Genomic DNA, 17,756 nt, shown 5'->3' on the forward strand with positions numbered 1-17,756 from the left:
GTGTGACCATAAATGTTTTCATTGAAGTGGCACTTCGCACATTTTAAAATCATACAATTTAAACATTTTATTTATTTTGTTGGTCCTTTTGTTTGCCTCGCATGTTTCCACCGAAGTCCCTTCCCAATATCGTCCAGCCGTTTGACAAAAAAATAAAAATGACACAACCAATTTAACTAATTTTTATTAATGAGAAGAAGAAAGACATTATATGATCACTTTCTCCCCTTTTGACAAAATAAGAAATTCATAAGAAAGAAGAAAAAACTATTTCATGACAGAAAGCCGTTGACAAAATAAGTATCAATCACAACAGCTCCCCTGTCAAAAAAAAACAAAAAAAAACTCCAGCACACTGGTAACGGTGGAGTTTTTCAAATTTACAGCAGTTCTACACAGAATATTCTTATTTTTATGTTGGCATGGTACGCCACTGCTGAAACTTCCTAGTACTTTTTCTCGATTACACGAATGTACTGAAATAACATAAACTTTGTAATGCCCCCCCCCCCCCATCCCCCAAGCCCCCTTCCCTTTTCATAGAGTCCAATAGCGATAATAAAAAGCTTATTTCTAATTTCAACAGAACTTTGTTACAGTTTCACTCAGTTAAAGTGTATGAATGTACTTTACATTACATTTGGGTGATCTCAAAAACACCAAGCTCATTTGAGGACTTGCAGAAAATAACCCGTTTTCCCAGTCTGCTCTTAGTTATGAAATAACCTACAGTGACTTTCCATTGAACGTCTACAGAAAACACTTGTCAACCTCCATTTTGCAACCTCCAGTTTTGAATACATGTAGATGTGCTGGCCCTTTTTTTTTAGAGGATAATGATGTACATCAGGGCATAAACCTTCTTGTATACATCAAAACTAAACAGTACCATGCTGTTGTGCCCGCTGGGTCTATTTTTTTTTTTTTTTTTTTAACAACGTTACAATGAACTGGAAATATTTGGTGGTTTAAAAAAAAATCACACCCTGCTTTACTCGAAATCTGAAACACGTCGCCCAGAGTTCAGTTCTCATACCGATCTGTACGGGTAAATTACACGCATGAGAAAAGTACTGCACTACTCTTTAGGCAGCTACCCTATGTAAACTATTCTTAAATATCAAACTAAAAACTCGAGCACAGGTACACAAAAATATAATATATTTCAACACATATACAGTTTCCTACAATAAAACAAACTCACAAGGTTTCTTTTAAATATTTTGTATCTACATAACATTCTGTAATATAGTTCACAGGGAATTTAGTCTGATGCTGTTTAAAGTACAAGCTCAACAAGCTCTGCTGGACATGTAAACTTTCAATTTTTGTGATTGTTCCTTTGTGAAAGCAGGAACTGTGTCCGATACCCTTATATACCTTGACATCAAACAAACTATGCATGACTGGCAGAGCATGACAGTCAGAGCATGCCTTCAACTTCAGAGGCAGCTCATTGAAAAGTTGCATTGACATAAGTTTTACTGCTCCTTTTTCTTGTACTTCTCTGGCATGATATTTGGTTCTTTGAGAAATGGGATGAATTTTTGTTTAATACAAAAGACGAGCTAGTACACATGGGGAATGCTTTAACTGAGTTTTCAGGCTATTCAATTTTTTCGCCAAGACCAACACAAATAAAAGGAAGAATATCATGCCTGCTCGTAGCTACCTTAACTATATCATTAAACAATAGTTTATAGGGGACCAGTCACTAGCATGCATGTTAAATGACATTTGGCTGGTAACCCATTGCTGCTTAGCAAGACTTCGTTGTGCTAAGCAAGTTTATTGCCCTTACACGTAGAACAGCTTCATGACTTGAACCTGTAACTGTGGCCTCACCATAAGAACCCAAACTCATTTATGATATTGGCTTCAAAAGTCGCAGACACCAGTAGAGGAATGTGCAGGGTTGGAATTACTAAAAGCATGGAATGGAGTGTAGAAGTTTGGTCAGTGACTACAACTGGAATTATTATCTTGCGAGTCACAAAATAAATACATTAACGGATTTGACAATGTCATTCCTCTGAATATCCACATGTTATGGAAAAGAAATTGACGCGTCTAACCGAACAAATTCCCAGGGATAAAATGAAAACAAGTTGCTGTGAATACTATTTTTTAGGGAGCCGGGATTTGCGTGGTCTTCACTTGTGGGTACAATATGTCCCAAGTCAAGTTGATCTGCGCTCTGGAAAACTAACCAGTAGGAAACACACCGGTTTAACTCTTGAGCGATGCAACTTTCTGGGTCAAAACCCTCCTAACTGATATTCATTTGGAAACTAATCACTGCCAGAGACAAAATATTACCACATAATAATTTCCAAGTACAAAACAAATTAATGGAAAAAAAAAGAAAAAAAAAGGTATATCTCTGTAACATGAATTAAGTCTTTGGATTTTGAATAGAGTACTGAAAAGGAAGTTACATGTGGGAAATGTTAGTATTCATAATATTTTTTTTTTTTACGTGGAATACAAATTTAGAAAAGATTCAAGATTCCTCCATTTTGAATGAAGGTTTTTTACCACCTTTGACTGATTCTTAATTCAGTGACATGGGATAAAACAAGCTCGAGTAGGGCATAATCACGGGCCATTCACGTCCGACATGCAGGGAAAACACTGACACAAGACAATGACTTTTTACTACAATGCTCCACGCACTCTCCAACAATCTGGAACTTGTCACATAAAACCATGAGTATGCCCATATTGCGATTTACTGTAAACAATAAAGTGTTTGTCAACTACCGGGTACCTAATATTGACTAGTTAAACACAGTTCTGGGTTCTCGTCTCACTATATTATATATTAGCCCCCATATTAACCGTGACAGCACAGAGGGATTGACTCGACACGTGTCCGAACCTCAGACTTTAAAAATCTGTATTAAGTGGCAGGTGGATAAACAGTACCATATATAAGTTTTCCTTATTCTACATCTTTGTAAATGCTAACAACAGTGGCAGTAAGCCTGTGTCTCTACTTCCCTTCATCCATGTCTTGCAGTGTGTGCCACTGAGCGATGGGCCGTCGTGGTGATGCAAGCATGTCGCTCCAGTGACGAAGCCCTGCCCCGGTGGCGTTGCACCCCAGTACAACCTTGCCGATTGGCTCGCTGCTACCCATGCGATCGTAATCCACCACGGTGACGACCAGGGTGACTTTCTGTAGGGAGGCAGACCATAAAAAAAAAACCATGAGAGAATTTTCTTTCGATGTGACCACCCTTGTTATATTTTTCCAGTGCAGCCAACATGATAGAAATGGTCAAACTCTGAATCACAAGAATGATTAACTAAATTAGTGTCAACTAAGTTAGTAACACATTCGCCAATCAGAGTACTTTAAGTGTGCATTCATAAACCCTCCAACTGTCTCACAATAACCGGTGAGACCACAAACATTAGGGCTAGATAGCTCAATTGGTAGAGCACTGGCAAGTTAATCCAGAGGTCACAGGTTCCATTAAAGGCAGTGGACACTATTGGTAATTACTCAAAATAATTATTAGAATAAAACCTTTCTTGGTGACGAGTAATGGGGAGAGGTTGATGGTATAAAACATTGTGAGAAACGGCTCCCTCTGAAGTGCCATAGTTTTCGAGAAAGAAGTAATTTTCCACGAATTTGATTTCGAGACCTCAGATTTAGAACTTGAGGTCTCGAAATCAACCATCTAAACGCACATAACTTCGTGTGGCAAGGGTGTTTTTTCTTTCATTTATATCTCGCAACTTCGATGACCGATTGAGCTCAAATTTTCACAGGTTAGTTATTTTATGCATATGTTGAGGTACACCAACTGTGAAGGCTAGTCTTTGATAATTACCAATAGTGTCCACTGCCTTTAAGCCTTGTTGAGGTATGGCGGACGTGATACGCGCGTTACACGCGGCGCGACTTATGCCACGCTCACCATGTTGGTGGTCATTAGGTTTACGTGTAAACTCCCGGGTCGCCTAAAATGCGCATTTCACTGAATAACACACGTTCTATTTCTATGGTCAATACGCACAAATTTACCCAAACCTTATAGTGTTGTAGCATTGTGTCCGCCATATCTCAACAAGGCTTATAGCGCTCTAGTAAATTTTTCTCTTTTAAATTACCCCCCTCCCCCAACAACAAAAAAACTATGTAAAAAATGTATACCTTTGTTAACTTGAATGTAATCAGCTTTTGGTTGCTTTTATTCAAATAAAATAAACCAAATTATCTACCCATCTACCTATCTATTCAAGTGCTTCCCCACCCAACCTTAATGGTTCCTTAACATCCAACTAACGTAATCTTCGGCGACACCGACACCTGAATCTTGTTGGGACAATTTCTGTTTATTGCAGCTTATACACCGGGTGGCTTATATGCTGAAGATATTGGTAATGTTCCCCCAGGGCTCCTAAACACACAACAGACATTCCAAAATTTATCCGTACCTGTATCTGTTCAAAGGGTACCTCAAACCCAAATGACTCATTGTAGTACGGGTTGAGTGTTCTCTTCTTAATCGTGGTCTTCTTCTTCTTCATTCTCTTGTTGTTCATGTACAGCGAGATCTTAACGTATGGATCTACAAGGAGGCAGGGAAAGAGGAGAAGAGAGGTGTAAGAAATAAAATCAAAACCCATCGTGAGACTTAGAAATATGACATGGTCATATGTAGGGTTTGAAACTTTGCATGGTGGAAATACGATATAGAAAGGTTTGTGGTAACACCATGAAATGATCTCTAAATGAGTTGGGGTGGTTCTGAAAAGAACCGTTGGTTTAAATTCAACGTTTCGGTCAGTATGCTCTGATCGTCTTCTGGAGAAAGCTATCAGAACATGCTAACCGTAACGTCGAGTTGAAACCAACTGTTCTTTTTCTGAACCACACAAACTAATTTAGAGATTATCATTACATGGTGTTACCGCAAACCTTTCTATATGGTCATATCTGCCAAATCTTTCTAAACTGGCATACGGAGGAAGTTTTTTTCTGTCTGGAATAGTTTTGGAGCGCCCCTAATTTGTTTGCAGTAAGTCTGAAGAATGGACAGCCGATGTGAATATCCGCCAGCCGTTGATTTCACCAAACTCCTCCTAACTTAGGATTAATCTTAGGACGAGTTTAGTTCCGTATCCGACGGAAGCATTGAACCCATCCCAAGTTGGACTAACTCGAGATAGGATTAATCCTAGCGTTTCGTGAAATGGGCTGCTGGACATTTAATTGCGCAGCGCACACAGGCATGCACACGCCATGCTAAGATAAGATGGACAGAATGTACTAGAATTTATGCTCGTAAGGAGAGCTATTTTTTGCACATCGCAAATGAGGTTAAGGGCTGCATAGCAGAGTTGTTGAACAACCACACCTCAAAACTATATTAATATAATAAAAAGCTTTATCACACCAGAGATTATCTTAAAGCAGCCAACTATACCAGAAAACACTGAGACGAACCCCTGTTTTACAATAAGTGTACTGGGTTCTTTCACTTGTTTAAAATGCATTGAACAGCAGTCAGGACAATTGACTTAACATCCCATCCGAAGGACCAAGCAATATTTGTGTGATTCACATAATTACCTGACAGTCCACCAACGTCCATCTTCTTCAAGTTCTTGGCCTCTAAGATGACAACGGTCAGTTTTCCGGCTGTCGGCACGTAGCGTAGCGAGAAACAAATGTCACCAAGTTCCGACTTGCCCTGAAGATTCAGATTTAGAAATTTTATTTAAAAAAAAAAATTACATAGATTTATAAATTGGAATCAAAAATAAATAGCTATAAAAAGAAAGAGGGTTTCCTCCATCACTGGTGGGTGTTTCCCAAGTCTTGCAGGAGAAAAAAAGGTTCCCATGCAATACTATTCAAGTGTAATACATACCCATAACGCCCAAATTCTAGCATGCAGCTTGGCAAATTACTTTTCTGCACAACAGTTGTAGCAGTGTTAACTTTATAGAATTTTCGCTGTTTAACTGTGTCTGCTAAGTAGGCCTGGGCAAATTATTCGAAATCCGGTTAATGGCGAATAGGTTTTCCTATGAATGAACAAAATGACACTGTCTAAAACTAATATCAATTCGCCCATATGATCTCATTCACAAACGAATAGCGCCCTCTAACGGCGAAAAAACTATTCGAATATCCGGTTAATTTCGGATACTTGGCCAGCGGTATCCGAATAACAAAATTTCACTATTCGCCCAGCACTACTGCTAAGCACGATTTTGAATGTTTGGCAAACTTGTGCGCTTACAGGTTTTTTATAAAATTGGGCCCAGATGGCTTTAAGGGAAGGTTTTTTGTTTGGTAATCACTCTAATAATTAATGGCAATAAAAACAATAAGCCTACAGCAGTGGTTTTTTAAATGATTTAAATTTTAATGCCCCCAAATTTGAATCTGAGAAGCGTTACTACAGCAATGCTTCTAAGATTGTGGATTCCTCTTCCTGGGCGGACATCATTTGCTTCAGAATTTCGGCAATATGTCAAAAACGCGACCACATTTTGAAATGAATTTTTCACATGTTAGTTTTACTTTGCCTTTAACCACTAGACCAGTGAGCAAGTACCTCTAGCCTTAATCTAAGCCAGAGACATTATTATTAACCTTATGACATTAGAGTGGCAAGTTGAACAGTCACGTACACTAACAGCAGCTGTGCACTCTCAACGGTACGTGGAAAAGCAAAACCATAATGCAAGCCCTGTATTAGTGCATGATCCAAGCACTGCGCAGGCCAGACTATGTCAACAACTTTAATGTTTGCACTAGTGGGGTGGGGGGGGGGCTGTTTCCGCCATTATGAACCTCCATTCGCAAAGACACGTATGCACCACAAGTGCGGAGGATGTATCAAGAATTTATTTAGAGAAAAAAGAATTAGCTGTTGCAAACTGATCACCAACCAAAAGAACCTATGGTATAAATGCAAGAAATAGTTAATGGCTTGATGTTTTCGACTCTAGCAGAGTCTTTTTCGAAGGCTAAATCTATTTAGCCTTTGAGAAAGACTCTGTTAGGGTCGAAAACATCAAGCCATTTAATATTTGTTGGAAGAATTTATTTAGCCATATGGTCAGAGGCCTCTCATCCACGCACAACCTCTAGCAATGATATCAGTTTAGGAATGCATGATGTAAAGTACTATTACTAGTAAACTTGCGGGTATGACCACTTCTAAATCTCTTTGGTAAGTAGTGTTTGCTCTAAAAAGAACCAAGCTGTTGTGGTCTCGACAGTTCTTTGCTCGTCTAAATAAGAAACAGAGCAAAGGATACTGTACAATATTGTTGTTAGCGCAATCGGAGACTTTTGAGACGCTGGCGGAAGCAGACATAACGGTGCATTTTTGCGGTTCTGAGAGTTAATGCGTAGGTCTGAGCACACCCACTACTGGCCAGAACTGTGAAAAAGGACCGTCCAAAAGTCTCGTCTTGTATCATGCAGTCAGCACACATTCTTAAAAGACTGACCGACTACAGTGGTGACGTTTTAACAGATTCTGCACAAAGAGAGAAACCAAAACAGCCTTTCCACTTTTTGGGGGCACAAACATCTTTTCCAAAGTAACCAAAGACAACACACAAGTTTTATTTTTGTTTAGTCTGTTTTGTTGAAGTAGGAAGACCTCTTCACCTGTCTCCGATTCGGTGCGTTATTTTCCAGCACCACTTAATGACCTCACCTCTCCACCTTTTTTTTTTTTTTTTTTTACAATAGGACTAATCCAGAGAGGCAAGTGAAAAGATTTTGGTATCGTGAACACTTTGTTTTATAACACCTGCATTAAACCAAGTGACCTCTGCTCTTATGACAATCAATATCCATTGACATCATGGGTTGCATGGGTTGTAACTCACACCAGAGCTACATCAAGCATGTCAAGGATGACGAACTGCGACAATAAATTAGAAGAATCTCGCTCCAGGATCAAATTGTAATTGTACAACAAAAGAAAAATGCCATTTTTAACCCTAGGCGACAAACTGTCACAAATTATGTCCCTCTACACATAATTCTAGTATACTCCATGAAGGGCGCCCTCATTAGGCTACAACCGGTCAGGTGCAACACTGGATTGTCAAAACAATTGTTGTCATGACGTGCATGAATCAAGTTATTCTTCGACACTTCAATCAGAGCAGGTTCTTGCTTTTTTAAAAACGACTCTTGTAGCACTTAATATATTTCTTGAAATTCTTTTCCACTAAACAATGCTGCCCCCTCTTTTTCAGACCTCTCTTGAATTGAAACATCAAAGAGGTTTTTGTAAAAAAAAAAAAAAAAGATATCCAAGGAAGAGATTGAATAGTTCTCTTCTTTACCTCGCCTCCAGGCACTTCAGCACTCTGCAGATCCCTCCACTCCTCCACGACGCTCCCCAGATCAACTTGGCTTAGTTTGACCTTCACTTCACCGATCTGGTCGTGCCGTGAGAAGCGATCAAAGTCAAAGATGGCAAACACCAGCGTTTTGCTTGCGATCTCGCTGTATGGAACCTGAAAGATACATTTGAAGAAGGAAAAACATTAATCAGTTTAGGTCTCATAATTCAAAATTTGAGCTCAATTGGTTGCCGAAGTTGCGAGAGACAATGAAAGAAAAAAACACCCTAGTCGCACAAGTTGTGTGCTTTCAAATGCTTGAATTCAATACCTCAGCTGAGGTCTCAAATTCAATTCAAATATTTTAGTGAGAAACACTTCTTTCTGAAAAAGAGGGAGCCGTTTCTCACAATGTTTTACACTATCAACAGCTCTCCATTACTCGTTATACCAAGTAAGTTTTTATGCTAACAATTATTTGGAGTAATTACCAAGAGTGCCAGTGCCTTTAAAACACCTTGAGCACCACTGAGTAATGGATATACGCGCTATACAGAAGCCACTACTATTTTTACCAACATAAAGGTTGCAAGCCTGAAAGGAAAACTAATTCCAGTCAAATATGACCACAAACATGCCTGGCATTTCATCTTTGAGAGGGCAAGGGCATTGTCGTTTTTCATAGGGCACTTCCATTTGAAAAACTTCAAGTCTATAGGAAATTTTTAAAGAGGCACCAAGGCCAATACCAGGGGCAACAGAGGCCATGGTCCCGCGTAGTTCCAGACTTTATGAAAAGTTGCACTTTGGCTTAGCTCAAGCCCAATTTGCACTTCATGCGAAAGTGAATGGAAACCGCATTATGTGACGCAGACTTGTATGCACTGCTTTCCAATTGTGACAGAAGGAAAACCGCTGCGCTTTGGTAATTTGCATGAAGTATGAACTGGGGCTTAACACTTCTAGTTCCTGATATCACTTCCATGAGTTCTCGTCCTAATTTTGTTTTAATTTACAGACAATCACAAACCAATCACAAATTAAAACAAAAGTGGTGGTTTTTTAAAGCTTTGCATGGTGTAACTACTAGTAAATAGTTAACTTGCGAGTACAACCAAGAGCTGCCAACATTTTCATCTTGCAATCAGGGAGATGTTGTAAAACAATCAGGGAGTTATTTAGAATGACATTCAACGTAGTATGGAAACACTTTCCAAAATCAGGAAGATTTTCTAACTTTGTCATCAGAACATGGAAAGATTGGTTCATTTTCAGGGAACTTTCTGAAGAATCAGGGAAAGTTGGCAGCTCTGACAACCATGTATTGAATCTCTTTTTTGGGAGTGTTGACTCTGAAAAGGGCCAGGGGCCGATTTCACAAAGATCTCAAATTGATCGTAACTTTAAATCAATCGTAGTTGCTAAGTAAAGTGTGATGTCACAATACAAATCTCTATGGTGATACTGAAAATTTGTCTATCGATTGATTTAATTGATTTGTGAAATAGGCCCCAGGTGTGGTCTCGAACATTTCAGCCAGTGTACTCTGTTTCGCTTCAGGAGAAAGCTTGACTGCCAGTAGTGATGCTGCATAAGAGATGCATATTTTGGCCGGAAGTCTTAAAGACATTGGACACTATTGGTTATTGCCAAAGATCAGTCTTCTCACTAAGTGCATCTCAACATATGCATAAAATAACAAACCTGTGAAAATGTGAGCTCAATCGGTCGTCGAAGTTGCGAGATATTAAGGAAAGAAAAAACACCCTTTTCACACGAAGTTGTATGCTTTCAGATGCTTGATTTCGAGACCTCAAATCTTAATCTGAGGTCTCGAAATCAAATTCGTGGAAAATTACTTATTTCTCGAAAACTACGTCACTTCAGAGGGAGCAGTTTCTCACAATGTGTTATACTGTCAACCTCTCCCCATTACTCGTAATCAATAGTGTCCAGTGTCTTTAATCAGTGAAGTGTTGGAATGGCATATCAAGAATACTACCCACCTTGAATGTAAAGGTTTCATTGAACACCGGGTTGAGCGTCTTCCGGTGGACTTTGGTTTCGTATTTCTTCTTCTTGTCTGGTAAGAGGTACACTTTGACATACGGATCAGATGTCCCTGAGAAGTCCATTCCTGGAAGATCGGCCGCTTGAGCCACCGAGACGTTCAACTGTAGAAGTGGAGGAAATGAAAATGAAAGAAAGTTTTATCAGTCGAGTCGCTTTGTGATTTTAAAGACAAGACAACGGCACAAAACTCTCTTTACAGAAGACCTGCTGAAAAGTGGAAGTCAAATGTTCACATTCCACACGCAAAGCAGTAACCACGCTCATGACTTTCACATAAAGCAAACCTATTTTTGTCGTAGAAAATTTTCATTTCTAGAAACACATGATAGCCCACATGACAAATTTTTCATAGAAACCACTGAGTATACAAATTGTAAACAGTATAATAACATAAAATATGACAATTTCAAGGCAAGATCCCTCCATTTAACCAAGTGAGTTTTTCCGGGCATTTATTTTTGGAGTTCTTACCCAAGGTATACCCTCCCTAAATTGGACCCTGGCTCGTACATTTCGGGGTGGGGCAATGCGAGTCCATAAAAATGAATTACTGTCAGGTTGGCGTAGTGGTATCTTCATTCAGTACATGGATGGTTTTCAGTCACCGCCTGAAGCCGGTAAATACTTCGTACGAATGCGAATACAAATTTTGACGTCACAACCCTGTTTTCACAGCGACTATATTTTGCAGGAGTTGAGCACAAGTCAACTGATGCACATTATTCGCTGCCAACTTGTGACGTCAAAATTTGTATCGCATTTGCATTCGCAGGAGTTATGAACTCGCTTGACTGTGTTTGTTTTTCCTGGAATAAACCTCTGGGGTTTTCCTCCCACATCTAAAACTTACACTTCCTTCTTAGTGTCCTCTCCGTTTGGTTCTTGGCTATGTATAGTGATTAACATATATTTGGTTTAAGTAATATCATTGTGTATTTATTTGTTGTTTAAAGAACTGTCTAGCTTCAAGTTAACTTTTCTGAGAGTCACAACCAGAATTAATAAATGATATGAAACATAAACAAAATCTGACCTTTCCCTCCTGGAAGTCGTAGTCCAGTGAGAACTGAAGCTTCCCAAGTTTGATCTCTGACTTAACAGAGTCTGTGTCACCGTCTTCATCTGCGCCATTATCGAGATCTTCAACGTCCGGCTGAACCTGAGGAAAGCATTCACGGAAAACATCATTTAAAAATGTGATTATCAATAACCGAGGGTGATTATATGGCCCTTTACGAAACCACGTCTTCGGCTCCAGATTCGGCTAAGGTTAGCTTGGTGCTCGCAGTTGTTTTTGCAATTGCAGGTGCGTACGGCTCAGGCCTTCAGACCAGAGAACAGAGCCTGAAGCCGAATCCAAAGCCGAAGCCATGGATTCGTAAAGGGCCTATAACACCATAAAAATGTACACATGTACGAAACATTCTTTTGTCTAACCTCGTTTCTGTGTGCATGGAATTCTCAAATACATTGATCTAAAACAGTACCATTTTTTAAATTGAACATTGATATTCTAAATTGTACTTCTTTGTAAAATGTAATATTTTTAGTTCCTTTTTAACTACACCAAAAATTAATTTCTCGTTCATGGAAAATCTAACACACTATTTTTGTTGCACACATGACCTCAAATTCATTTGTCTATCTCTGTTTAAATGTGTAGAATTCTCAAAATACTTACTTTGTCCTAAAACAGATTTTTTTATAATTTTGTTTGAAAACCCCCTTTTTTATTTCGTATACAATTCATGTGATAGATTAAAAATTTATTGTTCTAAAGTCATTTTTTTAGCAACATTTTTTTTAATGATAATTTAACACAAACATTTTTGTTCAAATATTGTATTTGCCAGGCCATTATATTTTCTTAATTCCTTTTATACTATATATATTGTTCTTGCCACCAAACATAAACACGAAAAACACTACATGTATAACAGAGGCCATTTTCATAACTACATCTTTGGCTTTTGCTCTGGCTTAGACTTCGTCAACCTATTTGTAGCTCTGTACTGAAAGCAAGTTTTCAAATTTACAGACAAAGAGTAGCCAGAGCCTTAGCCAACTCTGTGGTTTCAAGATGGGCCATACATACATGTACAGTGGATGTACCTAAAACTAACATTAACAGGTTCTCATTAAAATATATTTATGTAAAATATTTGAAGTTATTAATAGATTAGTATAAAAAAACAATTGACAGGGGGACATGCAGTGGTGTAGACTTGGGGTTAAACATTTACAATACCTTCAATAAAGACAAAATGTCTCAAATTATAATACAATTGACACATTCATATCTAGGGGGAAAAAATAAGCAACTACCGGTTATCAGTCAATATGAGATAATTGTCTGGAGCCAGTTGCATCGAACGCAATGCTGAGCACAGACCAAATTACCAGCCAACATACGTGATACACATGGCTATGTTAACGGGTGTCCTGCCGGACTTCAATTAGCAAATTACGAGAGCATTTAGTTTTATCATGGAGGTAGTTATATCTTTCATGGGCATTAGACATGGTCTGTTGAATTACACATTATTTGATTGAGCAGATGAAAAGCCTCCCTGCACACCAACACCAATTTCATATAGTCTGTAAGCACAAAAACTTGCTTAGCAGAGAATAGTGTCGATAAGCATAAACAGGTTAACAGCCAATATTACGTTACATTTGCAATGTTGTGGCTGGTGCCCCACTCAATAATTGCTTAGCAAAAGAAATTTTTGGAGCAATATTTTCTGCTTTTAAAACAGCTTTTTGAATTTGTGCGCTGAGGATACATGTGACTGTGGTGGCCTACATGCTGCGGTGCCCTCTCCTGGAGGAGGCCTGGGGTCGATTTCACAAAGACACGACTCTAAGACAGGAGATAATAAAAACTTAAGCCTAAGTTGTAAGATAGGTAACTCGTCCTAACTTACGATAAGACTAGTCTCAACTCTTTGTGAAATCCACCCCTGGCTTCAAAGACCCTGCTGGCACTAAAGTGTGTACAGCAGTTGTTGATAGTGCAAGGACACCAAAGAAGAAGATTTGACTGTACACAATGTATTTTAACATCTCTAAAGCTTCAGGGGCATTAAGTACTGTGGATATTGTGCATGGTGTTTGACAGCAACTCTGGACTACATCTGAGGAATTCCAAGAAGCCATTTGCGAGATAGATTGGAATTTTGTCTGGTAAAATTACATGCTTTTAGTCGCAAGTGAGCGGTTCCATTTGAATACCTCAGACTGTAGTGATAGTTGCTGTGTCAATGGTCAAACAGTTTGAGGCAAGCTTTTTTGGCTACAATAAAAACCAAAAACAAATAGCCTATTTTAGTAAAATGTATATCCATAAATTTATCAATGAAAAATAGAAGAAAAGACAAATTTTTACAAAACAAGAACAGAATTATAATTTTAAAAAACTCTCCGCTTACGCTCCAATGGAGCAGCAAGAAAAGCAACACAACAAATAAACAAAGTATGTAGCATTCATTTCGCGATTGCTTTGGTAAACCCAGCACCAACTACGAGGATGGTCTAAATAAATACAAGGAATAACCGAACATATGTTTGCAGCGACGTGACCCTTGACTTTTAACGGCTGCCCTATTTTCTAGAGTGTGATGTACACATCGTACATGTGAATGTACACGCAATGTGTACAATGTCCAAGTAATACGCATGTAGTATGGGTGTATGAGCAGTATGATGTGAAAATTGAAACAATTATCGACTAGAAAATATTTGTTAAAGATATGCCTTCCCAAAAAGCAAAATTAAAAAAATGCTTGTTTTACTAGTGTGTCTTTGCACCCACAGTCTATACCTTGCGTTTTTGAACAACACAGCTTACAAAATGTCTGTACATACCATGTGTGAACATGAACATTCTAGTACAGAATTCACTGAGATTTTTGGCAGCCAAAAGTGTTCCGCAGGGAAAGACATGGAAATATTCAATTGCATGAAGTAGAAAAAAAGAAGCAGAAACGAGGAAAACTGTAAATGAAAATATTGTTGTTTGTACACGGCTACCCTTTGAAGATAAAATAATTTGTACATTGTAGACAAATACTTATTGGTAGAAAGCGGAGTCGTTTAGATAGTTCCAACAAATTAAAAAAGAGGAAATCTGTTCCGTTTTTATTTGAATCCATGTAGAAGCATCTGTCTCCGCTCCATATGTTACAGCCAGATGGCAGACGCACTAAGTAACAAGCCTTCCCACTACATGTATAAGTATGCTGACGTAATTCACGTAGCTCAATACCCCATAGCACTCGCTCCGATCTAGTTCGCTGCATTAGCTCGATAGGGGAGGATCATTGACTTCATTAACTACAGATCAATGTCTGGATGGTTTGTCTTGGTGTCTTAACAAACCATCGGGAAGAGGTTCAGTGTGACAACACAACCCTTACAAAAAAGTCCTACCTATAGGCAAAGTACCTATAGAATCCTATAGGATTTATATAGGATTCCAATAGAGTTCCTATAGATTTTGTCGTCACTTTTTTTTATTCCTACAAGATTCTTATAGGTTTTTTCGTCACTTTTTTTTTTATTCCTATAAGATTCCCACAAGATTCTTATAGGTTTTTTTGAAAAGGGAATGTTTCTGTTTCTTATTTGGGGGGGGGGGGAGGGGGTATCCAGAGAAGACTGCAGGCCTTGTACATTGTGTGGCCCAAAATTTTGACTGGACCAGAATTAATTGACAAGACCAGAATCAAAATGAGTTGAACAAGCACCACAAGAAAATCTATCTTCTTTGTCTTATGTGTACATGTAAGTGTACTTTGTTGATACTCAATAGAATTGAAAGATGTTTATCATTTGCCAAAATGCCTCATCCCCCTTCATGTATCTCTCTGACCTATTGTCCATCAAAGAACCTGTCAGAAATCTACGTTCCTGTCCCCAAACTTCAGTTTTTCACATTCAAAAAACTAAAAACAGTTGGGGGAGGGGGGGGGTGCTCATTGGCAAATTTTAAAACTATTTTTAAATCTCACTTTTTTTTCAAAAAGCTTACTGTACGGCACTATGAGCATTGACTGTTTGATCAGCGCCTTATTTAACGATTGATTGATTTATAGTAAACTATTTTCTCACAAAGATATTGCACAATATGGTAGCCTATTATTATCAAATTGAAACATACAAGACCACCGGCATTGTCCGATTGTGAGTTTACTGGCCCGACGCCAACATCACTGGCCTTGGGCATGTGGTCCAGTATTTAATTTTCATGCCCTGCCATTTCCACACACTGGCCAATTCCCAGGCAATGTAACCTGGAGAATTCCTGGGACAGGTTCTTTACAATCTCCCCATTTTTGTTTCACACTTGTGATACTATTTTCTCATGGAAAATGAGCACTTCAGCGGGGTAACCATGATCAGATGATGTTACATTTTGCTTAACCTACTCCCAAGTGGGGGTTGGCCAATTCTCAGAAAATAGCCGGGTTTCCCATGGAGGAAGAAAATGGTTTGCATGGGTTACCAATTGGAGGAAGAAAATGGTTTGCCCGGGTTACCAATTCAAGTCTGAAAAGGTTAATCAATATGTTCCAAGTGAACTATTTGAGATAAAAATAAGAAGCCTAGGTTAACATACATTAATCTACGATGCTGTACATATTTTTATATGTATATGCAAATTTAAATCTACTCATTATCATTCATAAAGTAATCTCATTTGCATAATTCCCTGAAGCATTCACCATACCATAGCCCTCAAGACGGAAGTGGCACTATGCTAATTAAATTTTCCATAATTGTATCCTGACAAAAGATGTGAAAAGGCTCCCCCAACTACACGTTCAATTATGTAACTTGGCCTTCTCCATGGTTGTGTTGTCATTAAGGCCCGAGTGTCTTAATTACATCGTTATTTTGGACAGTGTTTACTTATTAGATGAATATGATCAAGTCAGTTGTCAACTCAATAACAAAAATGAATCCTCAAATAATTGCATGTTTAAAATGCAAATCTGAAAACAAATTTTAAAAACCATTATAAATTGGTCACAGGGCAAGGTTGTTTGGATTCAGCAGCCACCTATGTAAAATTTGTACGCTTGTTCAGTTTATTGATTTTAGGTTTTTAAGTGCATCTGCAGTGTACATGTACAAACTGTGCATAGTCCGGTATACAATTGGTCAACAAAAGCTACGGACACACCTACATGTACATGTACATTGTTTTGGTAGTCATCCTACTGTATTGTACATCGTGTAGATGTACACAATGTTTTGACTGTGTTCTGATTATTTCGATGTGTTCACAATCAATTTAACATGAACCATTCAAATTTTCAAGGCAAACTGTTGGCATCGATTCCGTGCTTCCATATTGTACATTATGCACACATTGCGCGAGTTGCCATCTTGTTATTGCAAACATACAAGTAAGAAAAAAATAAACTGAAAAGGGGCCAATTTCATAAAGCGGCTTAATATTGCATCAAACAATTGTCTGCTAAGCAGAATTGAGCAGGATACCAGTCACAAGTTGTACATGTGAAACGGCAGTTTAGTTGGTAACCTCATTCATAATTTGGTTGTGCTAAGCTACTTTTTGTGCTTAAGCAGCTCATGAAATTTGGCCCAGGAATGAGGAGGGGGGCTTTAGAAAGTTAAGCTGAGGGGATGAAGTGTAGTAGTCTTAATCTTTTATCCTCGGAGGAGATGCATTAGTAGAAGCTGCACATAAAATTAACCAATGAAGTAGGGTTGGAGACTTTGCATGGCGTTTATAGCTGCAAAGAATCTGCAGTGAGATGATCATGACCAGTAGGTATAGGCATGACAAAATATTGATTATCTACAGTAAAAGGTTCATATTTTATAAAAAAAAGTTTTCTGTACTAGCTTCATTATAATGTGTCTATTTTACACATTTTCTAAAAGCGAGTCTCAACTTCACAAATTACTGATCTAGAGAGAAAAAAAATTATCCTTTAAAAGCTGAAATAAAGTCTGGGAAAACAACATTTTAGACTGAACATTACACTTCAGACCACTGAACAGTAATTGAATAAAAAGTCTGTCCCACTTAAACATCTCCTACGGCACTTCTTACCCCGGACTACACTTACGCACGAAAGTTGGTCCCATTATGAACAACTAGGGACAAAAAGGCTGCATGTTTAAACCCCAAAAGCTTACTATATTTTTTACATTTCAACTCCTACCGTAATTCAACCTCTTTCCATGAAAAATATAAAAAAATGCTAAAAGGCTGGCAAAAAGAAAAAGGAAAAAAAAAGGATTGTAAGTGAAAAAAAGTACAAAAATACAAAGTTCTTAAGGGGAGCATTTAAAACGTTGTATAACTT

General features: G+C 38.3%; 1 protein-coding gene across 5 annotated transcripts in view; it reads right to left on the reverse strand.

The window, feature by feature from the left end:
- Positions 1-532: 532 nt before the first annotated feature.
- Positions 533-17,756, reverse strand: part of LOC139939439 (synaptotagmin-1-like) — a 42,610-nt gene continuing 25,386 nt past the window's right edge. For 4 of the 5 annotated variants that reach the window (XM_071935357.1, XM_071935355.1, XM_071935358.1 and 1 more), the window contains 6 exons: positions 11,447-11,572; positions 10,347-10,514; positions 8,341-8,514; positions 5,591-5,711; positions 4,453-4,586; positions 533-3,181 (listed from right to left, as the gene is read on the reverse strand). In XM_071935357.1, the coding sequence (XP_071791458.1) occupies positions 2,996-3,181; positions 4,453-4,586; positions 5,591-5,711; positions 8,341-8,514; positions 10,347-10,514; positions 11,447-11,572 (909 nt within the window). In that variant the 3' untranslated portion in view covers positions 533-2,995. The remainder of the gene's footprint in view (positions 3,182-4,452; positions 4,587-5,590; positions 5,712-8,340; positions 8,515-10,346; positions 10,515-11,446; positions 11,573-17,756) is intronic. The other variant, XM_071935359.1, reaches the window with a different exon arrangement.

Source organism: Asterias amurensis, chromosome 7 (assembly GCF_032118995.1).
Source record: "Asterias amurensis chromosome 7, ASM3211899v1".
NCBI lineage: Eukaryota > Metazoa > Echinodermata > Asteroidea > Forcipulatida > Asteriidae > Asterias > Asterias amurensis.